Raw genomic sequence first — 18,425 nt, forward strand, 5'->3', positions numbered from 1 at the left:
TGTTATTTTTCCACTATATCAGGCTGTTTTCCTACTGATATTAGACATAATCTAGCACAGAAAGTATACATTTCCACTTAGGTAGAGAGCTTCTCTCCTGCTTAAGGAATAAGAATGTTTGGATTTCTTATGCACATGGAATTGCTAACAGACCTGTTGAGATAGTTCTGTATTTGACTTTAGATCTTCAGTGTTCTCTGTGATGCAGACATGTTTTTGTCCTTTAATTTGAAATTTCCATCCCGAAGGTTTGCTATGCTGATAGTCTTTGCCTTTCCTCTAGGGCTGTGTGCAAGAAGTTTGGGCTGCATGTGAGTCGAATGATGCTAGCCTTCTTGGTTCTCAGCACTGGCATGTTTTGCTCATCATCAGGTAAGTAAAAGAGCAGGTGAGGGCATAAAAGGTTCACTAATATTTCACAGTTGCATCAAGCAGAAGAACTTGTCCAGATGTAGGTTATATTTGTATAACATGTCAGTAATTTACAGTCCTTTTATCTACATGATCTTGATTGACCTTTACAGCCATCCTGTGGTTGTAAGGTCAGATAAATATTTATAAGTCAGATAAATATTTTCTCATTTTTGCAGGTAAGGACGCTGAAACTTAGAAAGGTGAAGTGACTTACCGAAAGTCAAAGAATTCATAAGTGGTAGAGCTGTTATTTTCATCAGGTTGCTTTCTATTACATTATTATATTTTTTATTACAGCAGGGCTGAGAAACAGAGACATCCACTGCCTTTCTTTGCTGTTAGGGGAAGGACAATAATCTTGTTATTTTGCTCAAGGAAGCACTTTACGTCTAAAAACCCTGGTCTTGATGGTTCTATTTTATGCCAATTATTTGCAATGTATTCTATAAAAGTATAAATGTATACTATAAAATACAGTATTCTATAAAATACTGTATTTTATAGAATAAAGTAAGCTTCTGGAAATTTAGAATAAAATTGTTAATGTAGTGTGGTGGCTTTCAAACTGTGCTGCCATTGAACATTTGTGTTCTATGAGCTGAGCCAAAGTGGCCTGTTGCCAAAAGGTAGCCTGTTTCCAATTTTTCAGAAAAATTAAGTTACTAGATATAATCATCTCAATTTTAATTTTAATTTTTGCTTGTGTGTACCAGAATCTAGTATACACACTAAATATACACAAAAAATAGTATCTAGCGCAAAAGTATATATTTACTTTTCACTGACTGTGTCAAAATCCATGTTCTGCAGAGATCTCATGGCCTCACGCCTGAATAACTTTGAAAGCCACTGTCCTAAATGAGACTATGCTTTGCCCTCTGAGCTGGCAGAGACCTCAGATTCCTCTGCTCCCCTTGGAGCTAGAATCAACAGCTTTGGATGGCTTCAATATTATTTAGCATTTATCTGGGAAGGTTGTCCTTCACATGTTTTTTTAGTTACTTTGCTACTCCTAAAATTGATTCTCATGTGAGGGAGATATCTGAGAGCATTTTTAGTTTTATAATTTCAGCTGAGGATGTTAAGGCACAGATAAGTTAAAGGCATCCTTTAATCATATCCTTGATATGAGCCTCTGAACCCTTTGCTGAGTTTCTCAAATCCTACTGCCTGTTCATTGTGGTCCCTGTTGGAGTTGGTATTGATTTTTCTAGTGCTAGGTGAAGCACTTAAACAGCAGGGAGAGGCAGATCTGCATTTTTTGTAGAGTTGTTAGAAACATTTTGCTGAAATGTGACTCTTGCAGAGACCCTGAAGGTGGTCAGTCCTCTGCTGTATGCAACAAGAAAGTTACGCTTGATGGAAATAATTAGGGGGACATCTAAAGGCCAAACTATCTATGTCAGTGGATGAAGGATGCAAAGCAGTGCTGCCATCGAACATATGTGTTCCTTGAGAAGGCTTCTGAGAATTCCTATGGGGTACAGGTTGCTAATAGGACAGTCTCAGAAGACTATCAGAGGATAAACTTCTTCAGAAACAGATTGTTAGCAATGGCTCTAAATTTCTTGAAGCATACTTCCTGTCTGGAAATATAACCTGGAGGTACTTCTGGGGAACCTGGAATCCTGTAAGTTTTGGACTTGAGGTACAGGCCAGGAGATAAATGACATGGTTGGCATTGTATAATTGGGTGATGTGTTGGTACATATAAAACAGGAGAGAGAAAATAAGAAAATCATTGAACTTTGGTTTTTTTTTTTTCAATGAGTATCACTTTACTCCTCATTTCTAATATAGCATTGCTCAAAGTATGTTCCTGGTTATTGACATATTGCAATGCAGCTATATTTTTAATAATTGATAACTCATAAATCTCAATCTCTTGTCCCTTTCCCCCTTGTTTTTTCATTTCTTTTGTCTTGCAGCATTCCTTCCTAGCAGCTTCTGTATGTACACTACATTGATAGCCATGACTGGCTGGTATATGGACAAAACTTCCTTTGCTGTGCTTGGAGTAGCAGCTGGGGCTATCTTAGGCTGGCCATTCAGTGCAGCTCTTGGGTAAGAAACTAACATGATTCATCTTCCATGTATCACTGGGTATATAGTCAATCCTAATGTTAGATTATCTCCATATTCTTTGGGTAGGACCTAAAGTTATAGGAATTAATTATTCAAAGATTCTGGGAGGTGGAAGAATATTTCTCTTAGTACTTATGGTTACGATTAATTCTAATAAGAAAGTGACTGTTAAGCATCTGCTGTATCCTGGGCACAGCTAAACCCTTTATGAACTTTATTCCTAAACCTACTCTGCAAGACAAATACAATTATTAGTGCTTTTTTTTTTTTTTTTTTGGTGGGTCTTCATTGCGGCGTGTGGGCTTTCTCTAGTTGCAGCAAGCGGGGGCTACTCTTTGTTGTGGTGCGCAGGCTTCTCATTGCGGTGGCTTTCTTGTTGCAGAGCATGGGCTCTAGGTGCGTGGGCTGCAGTAGATGTAGCATGCGGACTCAGTAGTTGCGGTGCGTGGGCTCTAGGGCATGCGGGCTTCAGTAGTTGCGGTGCATGGGCTCAGTAGTTGTGGTGCATGGGCTCTAGGGCACGCGGGCTTCAGTAGTTGCAGTGCATGGGCTCAGTAGTTGTAGCGTGTGGGCTCTAGGGCACATGGGCTTCAGTAGTTGTGGTGCGTGGGTTCAGTAGTTGTGGCTCACGGGCTCTAGAGTGCAGGCTCAGTAGTTGCGGCTCACAGGCTTAGTTGCTCCGTGGCATATGAGATCTTCCCGGACCAGGGATTGAACCCGTGTCCCCTGCATTGGCAGGCAGATTCTTAACCACTGCGCCACCAGGGAAGTCTCTAATTATTAGTGCTTTATAAATGAGAAAGTGGACTTTGAGAGGTTTTGAGTAATTTGCCTTTAAGGTTATGTTTGCTTTTGGATGCAGGCCTTCTGACTCTTAACAGCTGATGTTTTTTCCACACTCTACCACCCTGTGCTGTGCATTTTCCCAGTCACCCAGGCTTGTTATCTGAGTTTCCTTTCAGTCCTTCTTCTTTCCTGCCTGCAGCATCTTTTTTTTTTTCCAAGTTCCATAGTATCTCTCATTCCTTTTGTACTTTTTGTTTTCACAACTTCTCTAGTTTGTGCTGCCTTAATTTCTTGCCTGTACCACTAGTTATTTAGAAAAATATGTTAGTTTGTGTTAAGGTTATTATCATAGTAGTATATCTTCATTATTTAAAAAAAGTACCAGATTGTATGAGGTAAAAAGAATTCTTAGTTCTTTTCTCCCCTAACCCAGTCTTCACAGTTAGTCATTGCTGACAGTTTTGTACATATCTTTCCAGAAATTATCCTTACATGAATAAATGCACACATACACATTTATACATGCATACTTAAATTCTTAAAACAAACAGAATTATCCTACACATATGTATATCTTTTGTACATAGATTTATATCGTTCTTTGTATCAGTTGCGTAACATTCCATTATTATATGGCTGTCCATAATTTATTTAACCATTGCTTTATTGGTAGGCATTTGGTTTTCAGTTTTTTTGCTGTTATACCCAATGCTTCAGTGAACATTTTTGTACATATGTCTATACACTTGCGGAAATTTATCTATGGGATAGATTTTTAGAAGGGAGTTACTAAATCAGAATAGGCATTTAAAATTTTCTTAAGTGGATTTTAAAGGCTGGTTTCCCCACCTCCAATCTTATCTTCTATTCTATTCTGCATATCATTCTCAAATTATTATATTTGTCAAGATTTTGTGCGAGAGCCTCTTCTCTACTTTCTGCTCTCTCTGTCATCTCGATGAGTCCCATATCTTTATATAGTCCAGTCATCTCTTAAGCTTCACTCATATATACCTAGCTGCCTATTGGATATCTCCATTTATATAGCTAAACATTTACAAAACTGAACTCATTATCTTCCCTCCATATCTGTCCTTTACCTATGTGTCTAGCCCAGTAAATGGTACCACCATCTGTGCTGAGCCAGGACCTGAAAATTATCTGTGACTGTTTTCTCTTTCTCATGTCTTATTAATTGCTTGTACATCTTGAATATCTTTTGAATCTACTTTTCTTCACCTCTCTCTGTTCTGTTATGTAGGCTCATAAATGATCTTCCCATCTCTAGTCTTGACCCTTATAAATCTGCTCTCCACACTCAAACTAGAGTTATCTTCCTAAAATGCAAATATGATTTTATCACTCTGTTTTGTCTTTGTAATAGCTTCCCCATTGCTTTGTGTCACAGAGGTTGGCATTCTGTAGCCTGTGGGTCACACATCCAGCTGGCCTGTTTTGTACAGCCCAAGAACTAGGAAAGTTTTACATTTTTAAAGGGCTGTTAAAAACAACACACACGAATATGCAACAGAGACCATAGGGGGCCTACAAAGCCTAAAATGTTTGCTATTGGATCCTTTAAATAAAAAGTTTGCCAACCCCTGCTCTATGGGGTCCAAACTTGAATGTGACTCACAAAGCCTTGTTCTTCCCTCCTTTTTACTTCTCCATCCTCCTTTTGTCAGTTTCTCCATTCCTTTTACTCTCTACTGGATTTACATTGAACTTCATGAGTTCCCCAAATACCTCTGAGTTGGCGCATTTTGATGAGTCTGCCTTTAGAGAAATGATTTCAGGATCACAGTGTATCAGTCAGTTAGCAATGTACTGTCATTTATTGACTTATCAAAGGAGAAGTGCAGGTGCTGTGGAAATGTAACTAGTTGGGGAGAAAAAGATAAAAACACAGAATGTTAATGCAATATTTAGGTAATAGAATGTGGAATTTCAAATCTTAGAAGAGATGTTCACATGACATTGCCAAAGAGAGGATAGAGATGATAGTGCCATATAAACGTAAAGACTTTATGGAGGAGGCAGGAGCATAGCCTGTAATTGACATTGGGTAGATTCTGTGTAAGTAAATAGATTGGTGCGGGATGGAATTCTTTGTGACCGGAGCACAGGTGAGGGCTCTGACTAGTGTCCTAGATTAGGAAGTCATGGATATGAAGGTGATTGTTCATGCAAGAGGAGTTGAAGCACCCAAGAAAATGAGTATAGAGAGAGAAAAGTAGAACCTTGCTTTTGGGAGCTAGGACCATGGTAGGGCACACGGTGAGGTAGGGAAAAAGAAGCCTAGAAAGGAGCACTAGGGAAACCCCCAGAAAGGAACATCTGAGCCAGGGAGTCTAAAGAGGAAGGAGCAGATGCTTTGTGTCAAGTGCAACAGAAAGACAAAGGGAGATGAAGCTTGTGGAAAGATACGGGGTTTGGCGGACAGGAGATTCCTGGTACCTTAGATCAGTCTTAATAGCTTGATGTTAGGCCTTAAGGAAGAAATAGTGAAGGCAACACACATATGCTGTTGAGACTTGCTTGAGGAATTTAAGTGAAAGGAAGAAGAACAAATATTACATATTACATTTTGGAGAAATATTACATATTGGAAAGGGATATATCAGAATTGAAGTGAAAGTTGGTAATATTATTTTATTACTAAAATCTTAATAAATCATGGAAGGGAGAAATCAGTATTTATTTATTTGGCAGGGTGGGAGTAGGGCAATAGGGTACATTTACTTACAATTAATATATTTTAAACGTCCATTACACATAAATACGTGTAAAATGGAGCTCATTCCGAATACGAATATTTATATTTCTTGTGCAGTGTGGGATGCATCTCACTCTGATGAGTCCTGTGAAGAGATCACATTTTTTATTTGTTGAGAAGACATCCTTTCATGTACCAGCTTTCTTCCCTCACTGTAATTGCTAGAGACATTTTATTCTCAGTTCAGCATGAGGTATGTGTAAATCTAACCTGTTTCAGTTTCTATTCTAAGTATGTAACTCCCCACTTTCTGTTTCTCTGTTAGTTTACCTATTGCCTTTGATTTGCTGGTCATGAAGCACAGATGGAAGAGTTTCTTTCATTGGTCGCTGGTTGCCCTAATGATCTTTCTGGTGAGTTTTCTTTGTATCTTGTTTTGTTCTAAAGTTGTAATGAAAGCAACTTCTGATGTGGATGGAAAAGAGAACATTAGGAATTGATTCTGTTTTTCATTCTGAAGTTTATCCTATTAGCATTGTGAGAATGTTTCCAGAGCAAAACTCTACAATTGCTATATATTTTCTGCTCTATTTTAGGTGCCTGTGGTGGTCATTGACAGCTACTATTACGGGAAGTTGGTGATTGCACCACTCAACATTGTTTTGTATAATGTCTTTACTCCTCATGGACCTGATCTTTATGGTAAGCCCTTATGAAATTAGGGAAGAGTTAGGGGATAGCTTAATTTGCCTCAGCTTTGAAATTTTAATTCAGCTGCCACATTTTATCAAATATAGCCTTTCTTTGCTGGTAATGTTTTCTTATTTAAAAATAAATGACATTTGAACATAGCACAGTGATGATATATAGCCACTAAATATTTTTCCTTGATTAATGTGATGTTCAGACCTGGCTTTCTTAGTCCTGCTGCCTCTTATTCTCAGTTTCAGAGTAGTGAGGACTGTTGGGTATGCCTTGGGTTTTGATGCTACTCGTTTAAAATTAAGTTACTTTTTCCTCTTCTCATTAGAAAATCAATATGATAACAAAAATAAGAAAATCATTCATAATCCCATCATCTCCAGATAGCTATTGTTAACACCTTGGAAAATATTCCTCCAGACATTTTCTATACATTTGATATAACATTTAGAATTACTTTTTCTTTTTTTAATTTGTTTTACTTTAGTATTATGCATTAGGGGAGAAAGTTTAGAAAATCTGTAGACAAAGTGTAGCAAATGAGAGTGAGGTCAGCATGAGAGGGTGGATAGTTTGGCCAGTTTAGGATTAAGAGGGGAGAAAAGGGAATGCCTTTAGTCTGGGGTTGATTCTCCAATTTCCATCCATCTCCACCCCTCCCCTGATGGTTTTTTTTTTCCCAGCCAGCCCTTGAGCCTGTTTTGTTTTTTTTGTTTTTTGTTTTTTTGGGTTTTTTTGTCCCCTGAGGGCATTTGAGTTAGTGACCACTACAGAGGGATAAGCTAGAGATCTTTCTAATCAGATCAGCCAAGTCAGTAAACATTTTATGAGACAGTTTCTCTTTAAATAAGTACAGTTTCTTCTGCCTTAATCTTTTGAAGGTCTTAGAGCATTCTGTATATGTGACTGTCTTGGGCTCTGCTATGAAGCAGGTTAATATTATTTCTGTGTCTCTTATCAATTTAACCCACGCCCATCACTTTTCTGTGCCACTTTGCCAATAGAACCAACAGATTGACTGAGGAGAATTAAAGTAAGCATATGAATGAGATTTAATTGGGCCTCCTGGGATTTGGGGAATGTTGTCATTTTAGATGGCGAGTAATAGGTTAAAAATAAACAGTGTTTTGTTCAGTGAATTGAATCCACAAACTGCATAGTTAGAGAATAATTGCTAAGTGAAGGAATTTTAAAAGGCTCTTTTATGTGGCTCCAAAGATCGCTGAGACTATGAGAAAAGGCCCCAATTTTAAGCTTTTGCCTCTAGATGTCTCCCTTTATCTAGGGAGAGTTGCATGTTTTTAATTGCCCATTGTTCTAGTTTACTTGTAAAACTTCAGTTGATGCTGCAGGACAATAGAAGGGGGACTGTCCTCCTAGATCCAGATTGCATATTAGAAATTGATTTACATGGAACCTATTGGAAACATAATATACATTATATATAGGTGAATAAATTGTGTTAATTTGAGTTTAATTTTGAAAAGTTGGCTTCTCCACCTTTTAAATGGGTTATTACATATTGATATTCTGACTGTTTATTTATAAATAAAACTTTGTGTGAGAGTATATGAAAGTTTCATAATTTTTATAGTCCTCTAGATTGATGAGGATTTTACATCTAGAGATAAGCAGGTTGGTAGGGAGAATAGGAAAGAAAGAATAAATTCTGACCTAAGTTTATGTTTCTAGTTTAACAGTGGGTAGGTTTTGGGATCCAGGAGCAGTGGCTAGTCTTTCCCTGGATGTTGGCATCTGCTGTTCATTTCAGCCAGTGTTTTATGGGGAAGAGTCCTTGGGTCTCTGTTCTGCCAGCTTTAGTGAACCTGGGTTAGCTTCAGTTCAGATTTTGCTATTTTGGATGTGCAGGAACTGCTCACTTTCCTAGTGATAGAAAAAGCTTTGTTGGGACAGAGGGAATTGTCGTACTGGGTATCAACAGGACTGAGTGCGGGGCTGTAGTCAGCCAGACTTTAGGGGGTTGTTCCTTGATGGTAGAATTTTTGTGCTTTTCACTCATCTTTGACAAATTTTCAGGGGTGTCTGATTTCCATGTTAACTCCATTTTGCTTTAGCAGACTTACAGAGAATGTTTCTTCCATTTTAGGAGTAGGTAGTCTTTGTGTATTCTAGGTCTTCAGTAAAGATTTCTCATGAATGAATGAATGAACAAATTCTGGAGTACCCATCAGATTACATAAATGCCCTGATCACTATTATGTCCTAGAACTATTTTGTCTAGACCTGTTGTGGTGTGCTAGGTTGGGATTATCTTGATACAAATTAAGAATAGAGGTAAAAGTAGTACTTTACCATTGTCAGCTAATTTTATTGTAATTGTTGAGTCCATTCAGTAAATATCAAAGACTTATATGCTGTACAGTTGTCAGACAGCCTGTTTTTTGTCATGGAAACTCTTTCACTTGTTTGGCACTTTTTGGCATTATTTTGACTATTTTCTAAGAGTCTCCTACTTAAAGTGCTTTGTTAGCTATGGTAGGCACATAGTTTTTCATCTGAAAATTTAAAATGCGTTGTGCTGATAGTTTTTGCATACATCTAGTGTTGTTTCTTACATATAAGAACATAATAAGCCTATAAATACTTCTTGAATGAATGGATAAATGACTTCAGCTAAAGAAACATTGAATCAATTGCTTTTGAGCATTTATCATGTGTCCTCATAGAATTTACTGTCTAATAAGGCTGCAGACACATGAATAGATAATTACAGTCCAATCTGTTATGTGCTACAGTGGAAAGACAGGGAATCAAAGGAGCAAGTTCATCTGGTAGTATCAGGAAAGACTTCTTAGAGGTAGTGATCTTTGAGCTGAGCCTGGAAGGAAGAGAAGGAGTTTGCCAGGTAGGCACCATGCGGGTACATTGTAGAAAAACAGAATTTCAAGTGTAGGGACTGCTGAGACAAAAAGATTGAATATTGAGTTCCTTTTTAAAAACTTAAAGTAGTTTTACAGCATTAGCTGAATTTTAGGTAGGAACTACACAGGCATGAGCAAGATAATTTCAATCTCTCCATTGTGATTGTAATAATGGTCCCCAACTTATGATGGTTCAACTTAGGATTTTTTTTTTTGACTTTATGATGGTGCGAAAGCAATACATGTTTAGTAGAAACCATACTTCGAATTTTGAACTTGGATCTTTTTCCAATAGGCGGTATGATATCTCTCGTGATGCTGGCCAGTGGCAGCAAGCCATACCTCCCAGTCAGCCACTCCATCATGAGGGTAAACAATGGAAACTCTTACAGCCATTCTTTACCGGCAACCATTCTGTTTTCACTTTCAGTACAGTAGTCCATGAATTACATGAGACAGTCAACACTGTGTTATTAAATAGGCTTGGTGTTAGGTGATTTTGCCCAACTGTAGGCTAATGTAAGAGTTCTGAGCATGTTTGAGGTAGGCTAGGCTAAGCTATGATGTTCGGTAGGTTAGGTGTATTAAATGCATTTATGACTTACGATATTTTCAGTTTATGATGGGTTTATCAGGACTTAACTCCATCATAAGTCAAGGACGATCTGTAAATATTTATTCTCTCTGTTGTTTCTGGTTTTCAAAGGGACCTTTCTATACTTTCTTGGCCAGATAACATATATTAATGACACATTGCAGACCTGGGCTGACTCTTGACTTTTGAAGCCAAGGGAAAGAAATAGTTTTCACAACTATTACTTGGACGAGGTAAAGAATACTTGGCATTTAGGAAATTTAGAGTAGTGTAGACATAAAGTTGCAAAGTTGTAGGGAAAACATCTCTATAGGGTCAGAGATCAAGAGGTGAAATTTAGTGTTGCAAAAAGGAAAGTGACTGGTCTTGGCACTGATTTTGCCTCTTTCCCTTGTAACATTTCAAGTTCTCAGATGTTGAGGTTAAGTATTTTTGTGTGTGAGTGAAGAGCAGTGCTGCTGTCTGATGAGGAGGACACAGGCCCGGGGAAGGTGTGGGAGGACAGGTGTAAGAAATGCTCTCCCCTCAAAAAGAACAGTGGGTCTGCTCAAGGATGCCACTCGGTAGCCTAGGATGTGATCCCTGCCTGTTTGTGTGTTTTATCAAATCTGTCAGATCACAGGACAGGAGATTTCAGAAGGTAGGGGCTGGTGTCCTCTATCAAAAGGCCCACAGTTTTCCATTCCAGCAGCAGGGGCATAGAGGGAAGCCCCAGAGGGGTCTTCTGGGGAGTGCTCAGGGTCACCTGCCAGCCACAGCTGTTCCAGAGCCTTCCCTCTTTTGTTAATCATTTCTGTTGAACCTTGGTGGCTTTTTCTTCTTGGTGGTGCAAATTTGACATTTATAAGGATGATTTACTATAATTTAGTTCCTAGAGTTCTATAAAATTGTAGGCCTATAAAATGGTTCCCCTTCATTCAATCTGTGGAACAATAAACATTATCCCCTCTTCTTTTAGCCTCTTGCAAAGCTCCCTTTAGCTCGTTTGAATGAAAGGAATTGAGGCACTTTCCATAAAGAGGGAGATAGGTGAGTCACTCCCTGCAAAGACCCTGCTTCCAGCTTCCTTTCACCTTTCATTTTGCACCAGTTAAATGCTTAGCTTGTCATTCTGACACACTTTTTTCTACATAGTTCAGCTTTGATATTTTCTGAGAGCAGTGCTGAATATCTCCCTGGAAAGAGAGAAAAGTTTTTACTCTTTGAAGGCAGATGCCTCATCAAGTAGGGGAGGACACTGGCTAACAGAATTCACTATTTTTGTCCCCTTTTGCTCTTGTTTTTAAGACTGTTGTCAACTTGAACCTTCCCAAATCTTGACTTATCCCCCGATTTTTACACCATCCTTCAGGGAAGTAACAGTCTTACGAAATGTTCACGGCCTAGCTGTGAACTTGATCTATGAGCTCCTAACACATAAAAATAATTGAGTTTACCAACTTAATGCTTTTGGTTCCACATCTCAGAGTACAGCGTACCTTGGTAAAAAGATACCCCTAACAGGAGGGCATAGTAAGTTGTGGTAAAGACAAAAAGACTAAAGAGCTTTCCTGAAAAAACATATATTTACAAAGATCAAAGAGAAAGAGGCTTTTTTCTTTTGATGTTTAGCATCTGTAATAGATGATGTGGAAGGTGATCTCCTTTCCTCTAGTCACTCTGGTTTTTCTTCTCAGGGTCAGATTTCCAGAATTTTGTAAAGAAAAAGGTGGGTCAAGGTTGATAGCATTGCCACCACACTGGCAGTCAGGAGAGGATTGTGCAAAAACTTAGCTCTCTGGAAACTGGATGTCTAAAGAACTCAATTTAGGAAATGTGTTGTTAAATAGTAATTAAAATCCAGAGAAGACTTGTATTTCTGTTTTGAAAATAAAACCATCCATTAGTTTTCTATAACCCAAAAGGTTATTTGTAGAGAATACAAGATATAAATGTCTCTAATGAGCTTGGCCTGGGACAAAATCTCTGTTCCTGAACAGTCCCTATCATTGTATTTAGACAGGAAGGAGAGAGCTTTCCCAAAAGGTGACCCACGATTGAATTTGAGTCCTTCCTTAGGGTCCCCCTCTTCCTCTTCCTCCTCCTTTAGATGTTTCTAGCATTAAGGGTTTGGTTTCTAATCTTATTTTGCTGTGCAAGCTGCAAAAATGTCAGGCTTTTCTGCCTATTTCTCTGCCTTCTGATTACCCTTTTAAGCAATGCTGATTGCAGGAAATTGCTGTGGTGCAACGCGGGTGTCACAACACACAGTGATTAAAACCCGCATGTGTCATTCACTGCCTGATTGAAGTAATCACATGGAGGGGAAGAGCAGTTGAAAAACCTGCTAAATGTGCAGAGGGGGGCTTTTTCTCATCATTTGAGTTTAAGGATTTTGAGTTAAAGAATCAAAACTTGTGTGAGTAAGGCTTGTGTTTTCAGTCATTTTGTTTCATTCTGAATCCCCAAAACTTCCGAGCAGGGTCTGGGTCTCTGAACATGGTTTTCCTAAGGAAAACAAGTTGTTAACTTTTTACGGAACACAGGTCCCCTGTATACACACTATCAAATAGTGGTTGAGTGTATCAAGGGGAAGGATGCTGGAATGTAACTAGGAGAAACAGGTGGGAAGGAAATGGGAAAGGCCCTAATAACTCAGCCCTGCAAGACTGCAACCCACCCCGCCCGCCCTCCCCCAACCCCTGTGCCCCTACTTCACGTGCCAATTCAAAGTCCAGGTTGTCACCTGGGCTTCTGACTGACCAGCTGTAGATTAGTAGTCCCAGCAGCCCCCTCCTCAGGTTCAATCAATTTGCCAGAGTGGCTCCCAGAACTCAGAGAAACATTTACTTGTGTTTACCAGTTTATCATAAAGGATACAAGCCAGGTGGAAGACATGCGTAGGGCAGGGTGTGTGGGAAGATAATGTGGCACTGCCGTGCTCTCTGGGTGTGCCACTGCCCCGAGTGCTCCTCTGCCTGTTCACCAACCCAGAAGCTCTCTGAACACTGACTGTCCTTTTGGGTTTTCATGGAGGCCTCATTACGTAAGTACCATTGCTTGAATCATTGGCCACTGTTGATGAAACCCTATTGCCAGCCCCTCTCCCCTCCCCAGAGAAGGGGACGACAGGACTGAAAGTTCCAACCCTCCTATCACTCGATTGGTTCCCCTAGCAACTAGTCCTCATCCTTAGGTTACCTGGGGGCTTTCCTGAAGTTCCCTCATTAACAGAACAAAAGACACCTTTATTACTCTCACCACTTCGGAAATTACCAGGGTAATTTTAGGAGCTTTGTACTAGGAATGGGGGTGAAGACCAAATAAATACTTCTTATTATAAATCATAGTGTCACCACTAAGCTATTTATGCTATTTGGTGGTTCTGAAAAGTATTAGTTCCGTTTGGGCTAGATATAGTGGTCATGATAGAAAATACAGCTAAATATTTGAAACCTGATTTCTAAGAGGGGGGCGGCTTGTGGACTCTCATACACATGAGGCACTGGATCATCGTTACTTGAACAAAGAACAGTATGAGTCAAGCGCTGTAATAGGTATTGGAGGCATCCACTAATGATTTCTTGTCTCGTTATCTCCCTCAGGTATAGAGCCGTGGTATTTCTATTTAATTAATGGATTTCTGAATTTTAATGTAGTCTTTGCTTTGGCTCTCTTGGTTTTACCACTGACTTCTCTTATGGAATACCTACTGCAGAGATTTCATGGTGAGTGGCATAACGGATGATAGACTTGGTGGGGGGGGGAGGGAAGAGAAGTAACAATGGGTACCAAGAAGTGAAAAAGAATCTACTTACTTTATTCTCCATTTTCTTCCTATGGAAATGGTTGGTTTATTGCATTTTCCATTTGTGTTCGTAGATTATTTAACTTATGTTGTTAACCTATGTGAAAATTTGGTTAATAATTGCAAGTGAGGAAGTCTGTATGATTTACAGAACCACCTGGGGAGGCAAAAACATTTATAAAATCTTGGGAGATAAGCCTATATGAGTCTTCTGTTTTTTAAAGAACTGTGTGTTGGCATGCAAGATTGCTTAAGATAATCAATGCTAGAGGCAAACATTCTCTGGGAAATTCAACCAAAATTTTGAAAACTAAACCATATAGAGGTTCCCCCAAATTTGATGCTTGTTCTGATTCTGTATTGCACAGCCAGTGTTTTCTCAGGTTGTCATGGCTCTGGATATGTAGTGCCCATAGTTTCTTTTATGGAAGACAGATCTGAACAGAAATGCATCTGAGCTTTGGAAGGAGGTTTAACTTCAGACTTTTTAGTCTGATTTGGATGCCATATGATCCCTCAGTACCATTCCCCATTCTGCTTTTCTACTATTAATGGTTTATAAAGACTTCACTGTGTTCAAAGAATATGAAAGCAGCCTTCAGAGTCACTTTTGTTTTGTTTTAGGACTTTCGTTGTAACATAACCATGATGCCATTATCCTAACAAAATTAACAGTAATTTCTTAATATCATCTAATACCCAGGTAATATTTAGATTCCTACATTGTCTGAAAAATAGCTTTTTATAGTTTTTATAGTTCTTTATAGTTTGTTTGTTTAAAGCAGGATCTGAAGAAGAGTCATATAGTGAATTTGGTGTTATGTTTCATAAGCTTTTTTAGAGGTTCCCCCTCTCACCTTTTTCCTCCTGAAGATTTCTAGAGAAACCAGGTCATTCATCTTGCATAGTGTCCCACATTTGGATTCAGCTGTTTGTCCCCTCGAGGTATTAATGTATTCCTCCATTCCTTGTATTTCTTTTTTTTTTTTTTTTTTTATAAAGCTCCCTAGACTCTCATCAACTTGCAGACCTCTCTATCCCTTTCATCCTTCCTCTTTTTTTTTTTTTTTAATTTTATTTATTTATTTATATTTATTTATGGCTGTGTTCGGTCTTCGTTTCTGTGCGAGGGCTTTCTCCAGTTGTGGCAAGTGGGGGCCACTCTTCATCGCAGTGCGCGGGCCTCTCACCATTGCGGCCTCTCTTGTTGCGGAGCACAGGCTCCAGATGCGCAGGCTCAGTAATTGTGGCTCACGGGCCCAGCTACTCCGTGGCATGTGGGATCTTCCAGGACCAGGGCTCGAACCCATGTCCCCTGCATTGGCAGGCGGACTCTCAACCACTGCGCCACCAGGGAAGCCCCCTTGTATTTCTTAAGGATCATTTTTTCTTTTTTTTTGAAAAGTAACTTTTTCTCTTGACTATAAAAATAATTTATGCTTGTGGAAAATTTGGAGATGCTTGTGATGTAAGTATAAAAACAGTAAAAATAAAATAAAAATAGTATATTAAGCTGTTCTCTAAAGAATGAATCCAATTTTGGTTTAAAAGTGTGTAATGTATCCACATGTCCACCTAGTAACTAGTCCCCATCCTTAGGTTACCTAGGGGCTTTCCTTTATACTTTTTAAAATACTTTTTTAGTACTTCTGTTTTTTTCTTTATATTTTTTGTGTATTTTATAATGGAAACAATACTTTTTCAAAAGAAGAAACATTAAGAAATAAAAATAATAAAAGAAAAAAACGTAGAAAAATATAAAGAGGCAGGAAAGAAATTACCCATTATCTCATCATGTAGTACAACTGTGGTTATAATTTTGTACATTTTATGGAGGACATTTCAAAATTTTAGGCCATATTTTTAAAATGTATTTGTTAGCTTTTAAGATACAGAAGAGGAAAAGATTGTTTACTTGTAGAAGATAGATTTTTTTTCTTATGACGAAGAAAATTCCAACCTAAAATACATTCTGGAAAGGTATAAGTCCTAAATTATAGCCTAAAATCTCATGATAAAATCTTAGGGTGAAAAGTTTAAAAGATAAGCTTGTTATCGCAGTTCAAGAATTTTTATTCCTAAAGAGTTTCTGCAAAAGCACGGATAACTACGGAGCACAGTTAAACATTGCTAAGTTGGGCTTTGATGACAACCCTGATCTTTTCATCTAAATTTGCTCAGTGTAGACATAATGGACACCAGGGGGCGCTGTCTATCTACCCTTGGCCAGTGATTCCTACGCACTGCTTGTTGTCACTAGTATAAGCCCAGTAGGGGATGCCTTCGCTGTGGGTTGCAGGTTTATCACTCAGTGTTCATGTACCTAACCACAGGAACCTTCCAGTAGGTGCTTAGGTCTTAGTTTTCATTAAATTCCTTTAATTCTTTCACATGCTTTTAAGTACATCTTGGCTTTAATTTTGCGATACAGAGTGGATGGGTACTGCAGAATAGGAGAGAAAACTTGATCAGTAAACTTCCTTTAAGAGTGTTTTTTTTATATTTGCTTTGAAACAAACTCTGTCATTTGTAACTTGATGAAAACCAGTGATGGGTTTGAGAATCCTAATTTTTTCCTTTTCTTTGATCTATAGCTATTTGGTGTATAAGTAAGATTAATGCAGTAAACAGAACATAGGAATTAAAATCCAAGAAATGAATTTATGTTATGCTTTTGGTTAATCTCAGGAACCTTTAGTCTTAGTGGCAGGACTCATTAGAAAGAGAAATCTGTTTTTTCTTCATTCAGTGTAGAAATTATTAAGCTCTATTACCCATTCACCTGTTCTAGCTAAATCCAGTATTGTGCCTCCCTTTAAATGTTGGACCTCTTGAGAGAGCTAAGGACTATATACCTCTTCCTAGTTGACTCCTTTATTATATCAGAGAAAGTGTGAATACAAGAATTGAAACATTTTATTGGGTGCCCTAGGGTATATATCCCAGTTTGAGATCAAGAGAACATTGAAACTAAACATGCTGTTTTGTTCTAATATGGTGAAAGGTGGATATTTTTCTGTCTTACAGTTCAGAATTTAGGCCACCCATATTGGCTTACCTTGGCTCCAATGTATATTTGGTTTATAATTTTCTTCATCCAGCCTCACAAAGAGGAGAGATTTCTTTTCCCTGTATATCCACTTGTATGTCTCTGTGGTGCTGTGGCCCTTTCTGCACTTCAGGTGAGTTTCAAGGAAATGTACATCTGCTTCATTCTGTTTCACTTTAAATCATTCATAAAGCTTATAGGCAAATTACAGAATGCTTCCACCTAAGATATTTTATCTGTACATTAAACCTGATACAGATCATATTATAAAGCTTTATGTATTGATTGCTTAAATGTTGCTTTGACTCTTATTTGCTGATTACATATTTGCAGTGTTAACTTGTGTGTTAGTTTGTCTCTGTCGCCAGTAAGAATCCAATTGCTGTGAAAGGGATTTTTTTAAGTCACTGAATGGGCCTAGCACAGAACGGTAGAACCACAGCAGAGCTAATGGAAGGTCTACTCTTCCACTGCAAGACCTGAATGAAACTGGCTCACGTGTTTGGGATTACAGCAGGCAGTTAGCAACGTGGGACACTTTGTAATCCTGGCTTGAAACCTGTCCAGGTCAATTCCCTGTCACCACGCATCTTGAATATCTCTGTATTTATGGCTTCAGAAGCGCCAGACTCTGTTTTTTTTTTTTTTTTTTTAACCTCTGCTACCATTTGCAGTTAGCAGAAAAAGAATAATTAGGGTGATAGGTTTTTTTCTTAACAGATTTATGTTAAGATATAATTCACAAACCATAGAATTTACCCATTTAAAGTGTATGATACAGTGTTTTTTAGGCTATTCACAGATCTATGTAAGCATCACTGCAATCAATTTTAGAACATTTTCATCACCTCAAAAACCCTGTACCCTTTAGCTGTTGTAACCCCCCTCCCATATCTCCTCAGCCATAAGCAACAGCTAATCTACTTTGTATCTCTATAGATTTGCCTATTCTGGACATTTCATATAAATGAAATCATAAAATATGTGGTCTTTTGTGACTGACTTCTTTCATTTAGCATAATGTTTTTATTTTTATTTTTTTAAATAAATTTATTTATTTATTTATTTTTGGCTGTGTTGGGTCTTCGTTGCTCTGCGTGGGCTTTCTCTAGCTGTGGCGAGCGGGGGGCTACTCTTCGTTGCGGTGCGTGGGCTTCTCATTGTGGTGGCTTCTCCTGTTGCAGAGGACCAGCTCTAGGTGTGTGGGCTTCAGTAGTTGTGGCACGTGGGCTCAGTAGTTGGCAGCAGGCGAGCTCTAGAGTGCAGGCTCAGTAGTTGTGGTGCACCGGCTTAGTTGCTCTGCGGCATGTGGGATCTTCCTGGATCAGGGCTCGAATCCATGTCCCCTGCATTGGCAGGCAGGTTCTTAACCACTGTGCCACCGGGAAGTCCTAGCATAATGTTTTTAA

At 38.6% G+C, this 18,425-nt stretch overlaps 1 protein-coding gene across 9 annotated transcripts in view; it reads left to right on the forward strand.

Annotated features, from left to right (window-relative positions):
• ALG9 (ALG9 alpha-1,2-mannosyltransferase) overlaps positions 1 to 18,425 on the forward strand; it is a 96,538-nt gene that overhangs the window by 11,889 nt on the left and 66,224 nt on the right. For all 9 annotated transcript variants that reach the window (XM_007172965.2, XM_007172964.2, XM_057552461.1 and 6 more), the window contains 6 exons: positions 284 to 372; positions 2,343 to 2,478; positions 6,327 to 6,414; positions 6,598 to 6,703; positions 13,765 to 13,887; positions 16,995 to 17,149. In XM_007172965.2, the coding sequence (XP_007173027.2) occupies positions 284 to 372; positions 2,343 to 2,478; positions 6,327 to 6,414; positions 6,598 to 6,703; positions 13,765 to 13,887; positions 16,995 to 17,149 (697 nt within the window). The remainder of the gene's footprint in view (positions 1 to 283; positions 373 to 2,342; positions 2,479 to 6,326; positions 6,415 to 6,597; positions 6,704 to 13,764; positions 13,888 to 16,994; positions 17,150 to 18,425) is intronic.

This window comes from Balaenoptera acutorostrata, chromosome 9 (genome assembly GCF_949987535.1).
Source record: "Balaenoptera acutorostrata chromosome 9, mBalAcu1.1, whole genome shotgun sequence".
Lineage (NCBI taxonomy): Eukaryota > Metazoa > Chordata > Mammalia > Artiodactyla > Balaenopteridae > Balaenoptera > Balaenoptera acutorostrata.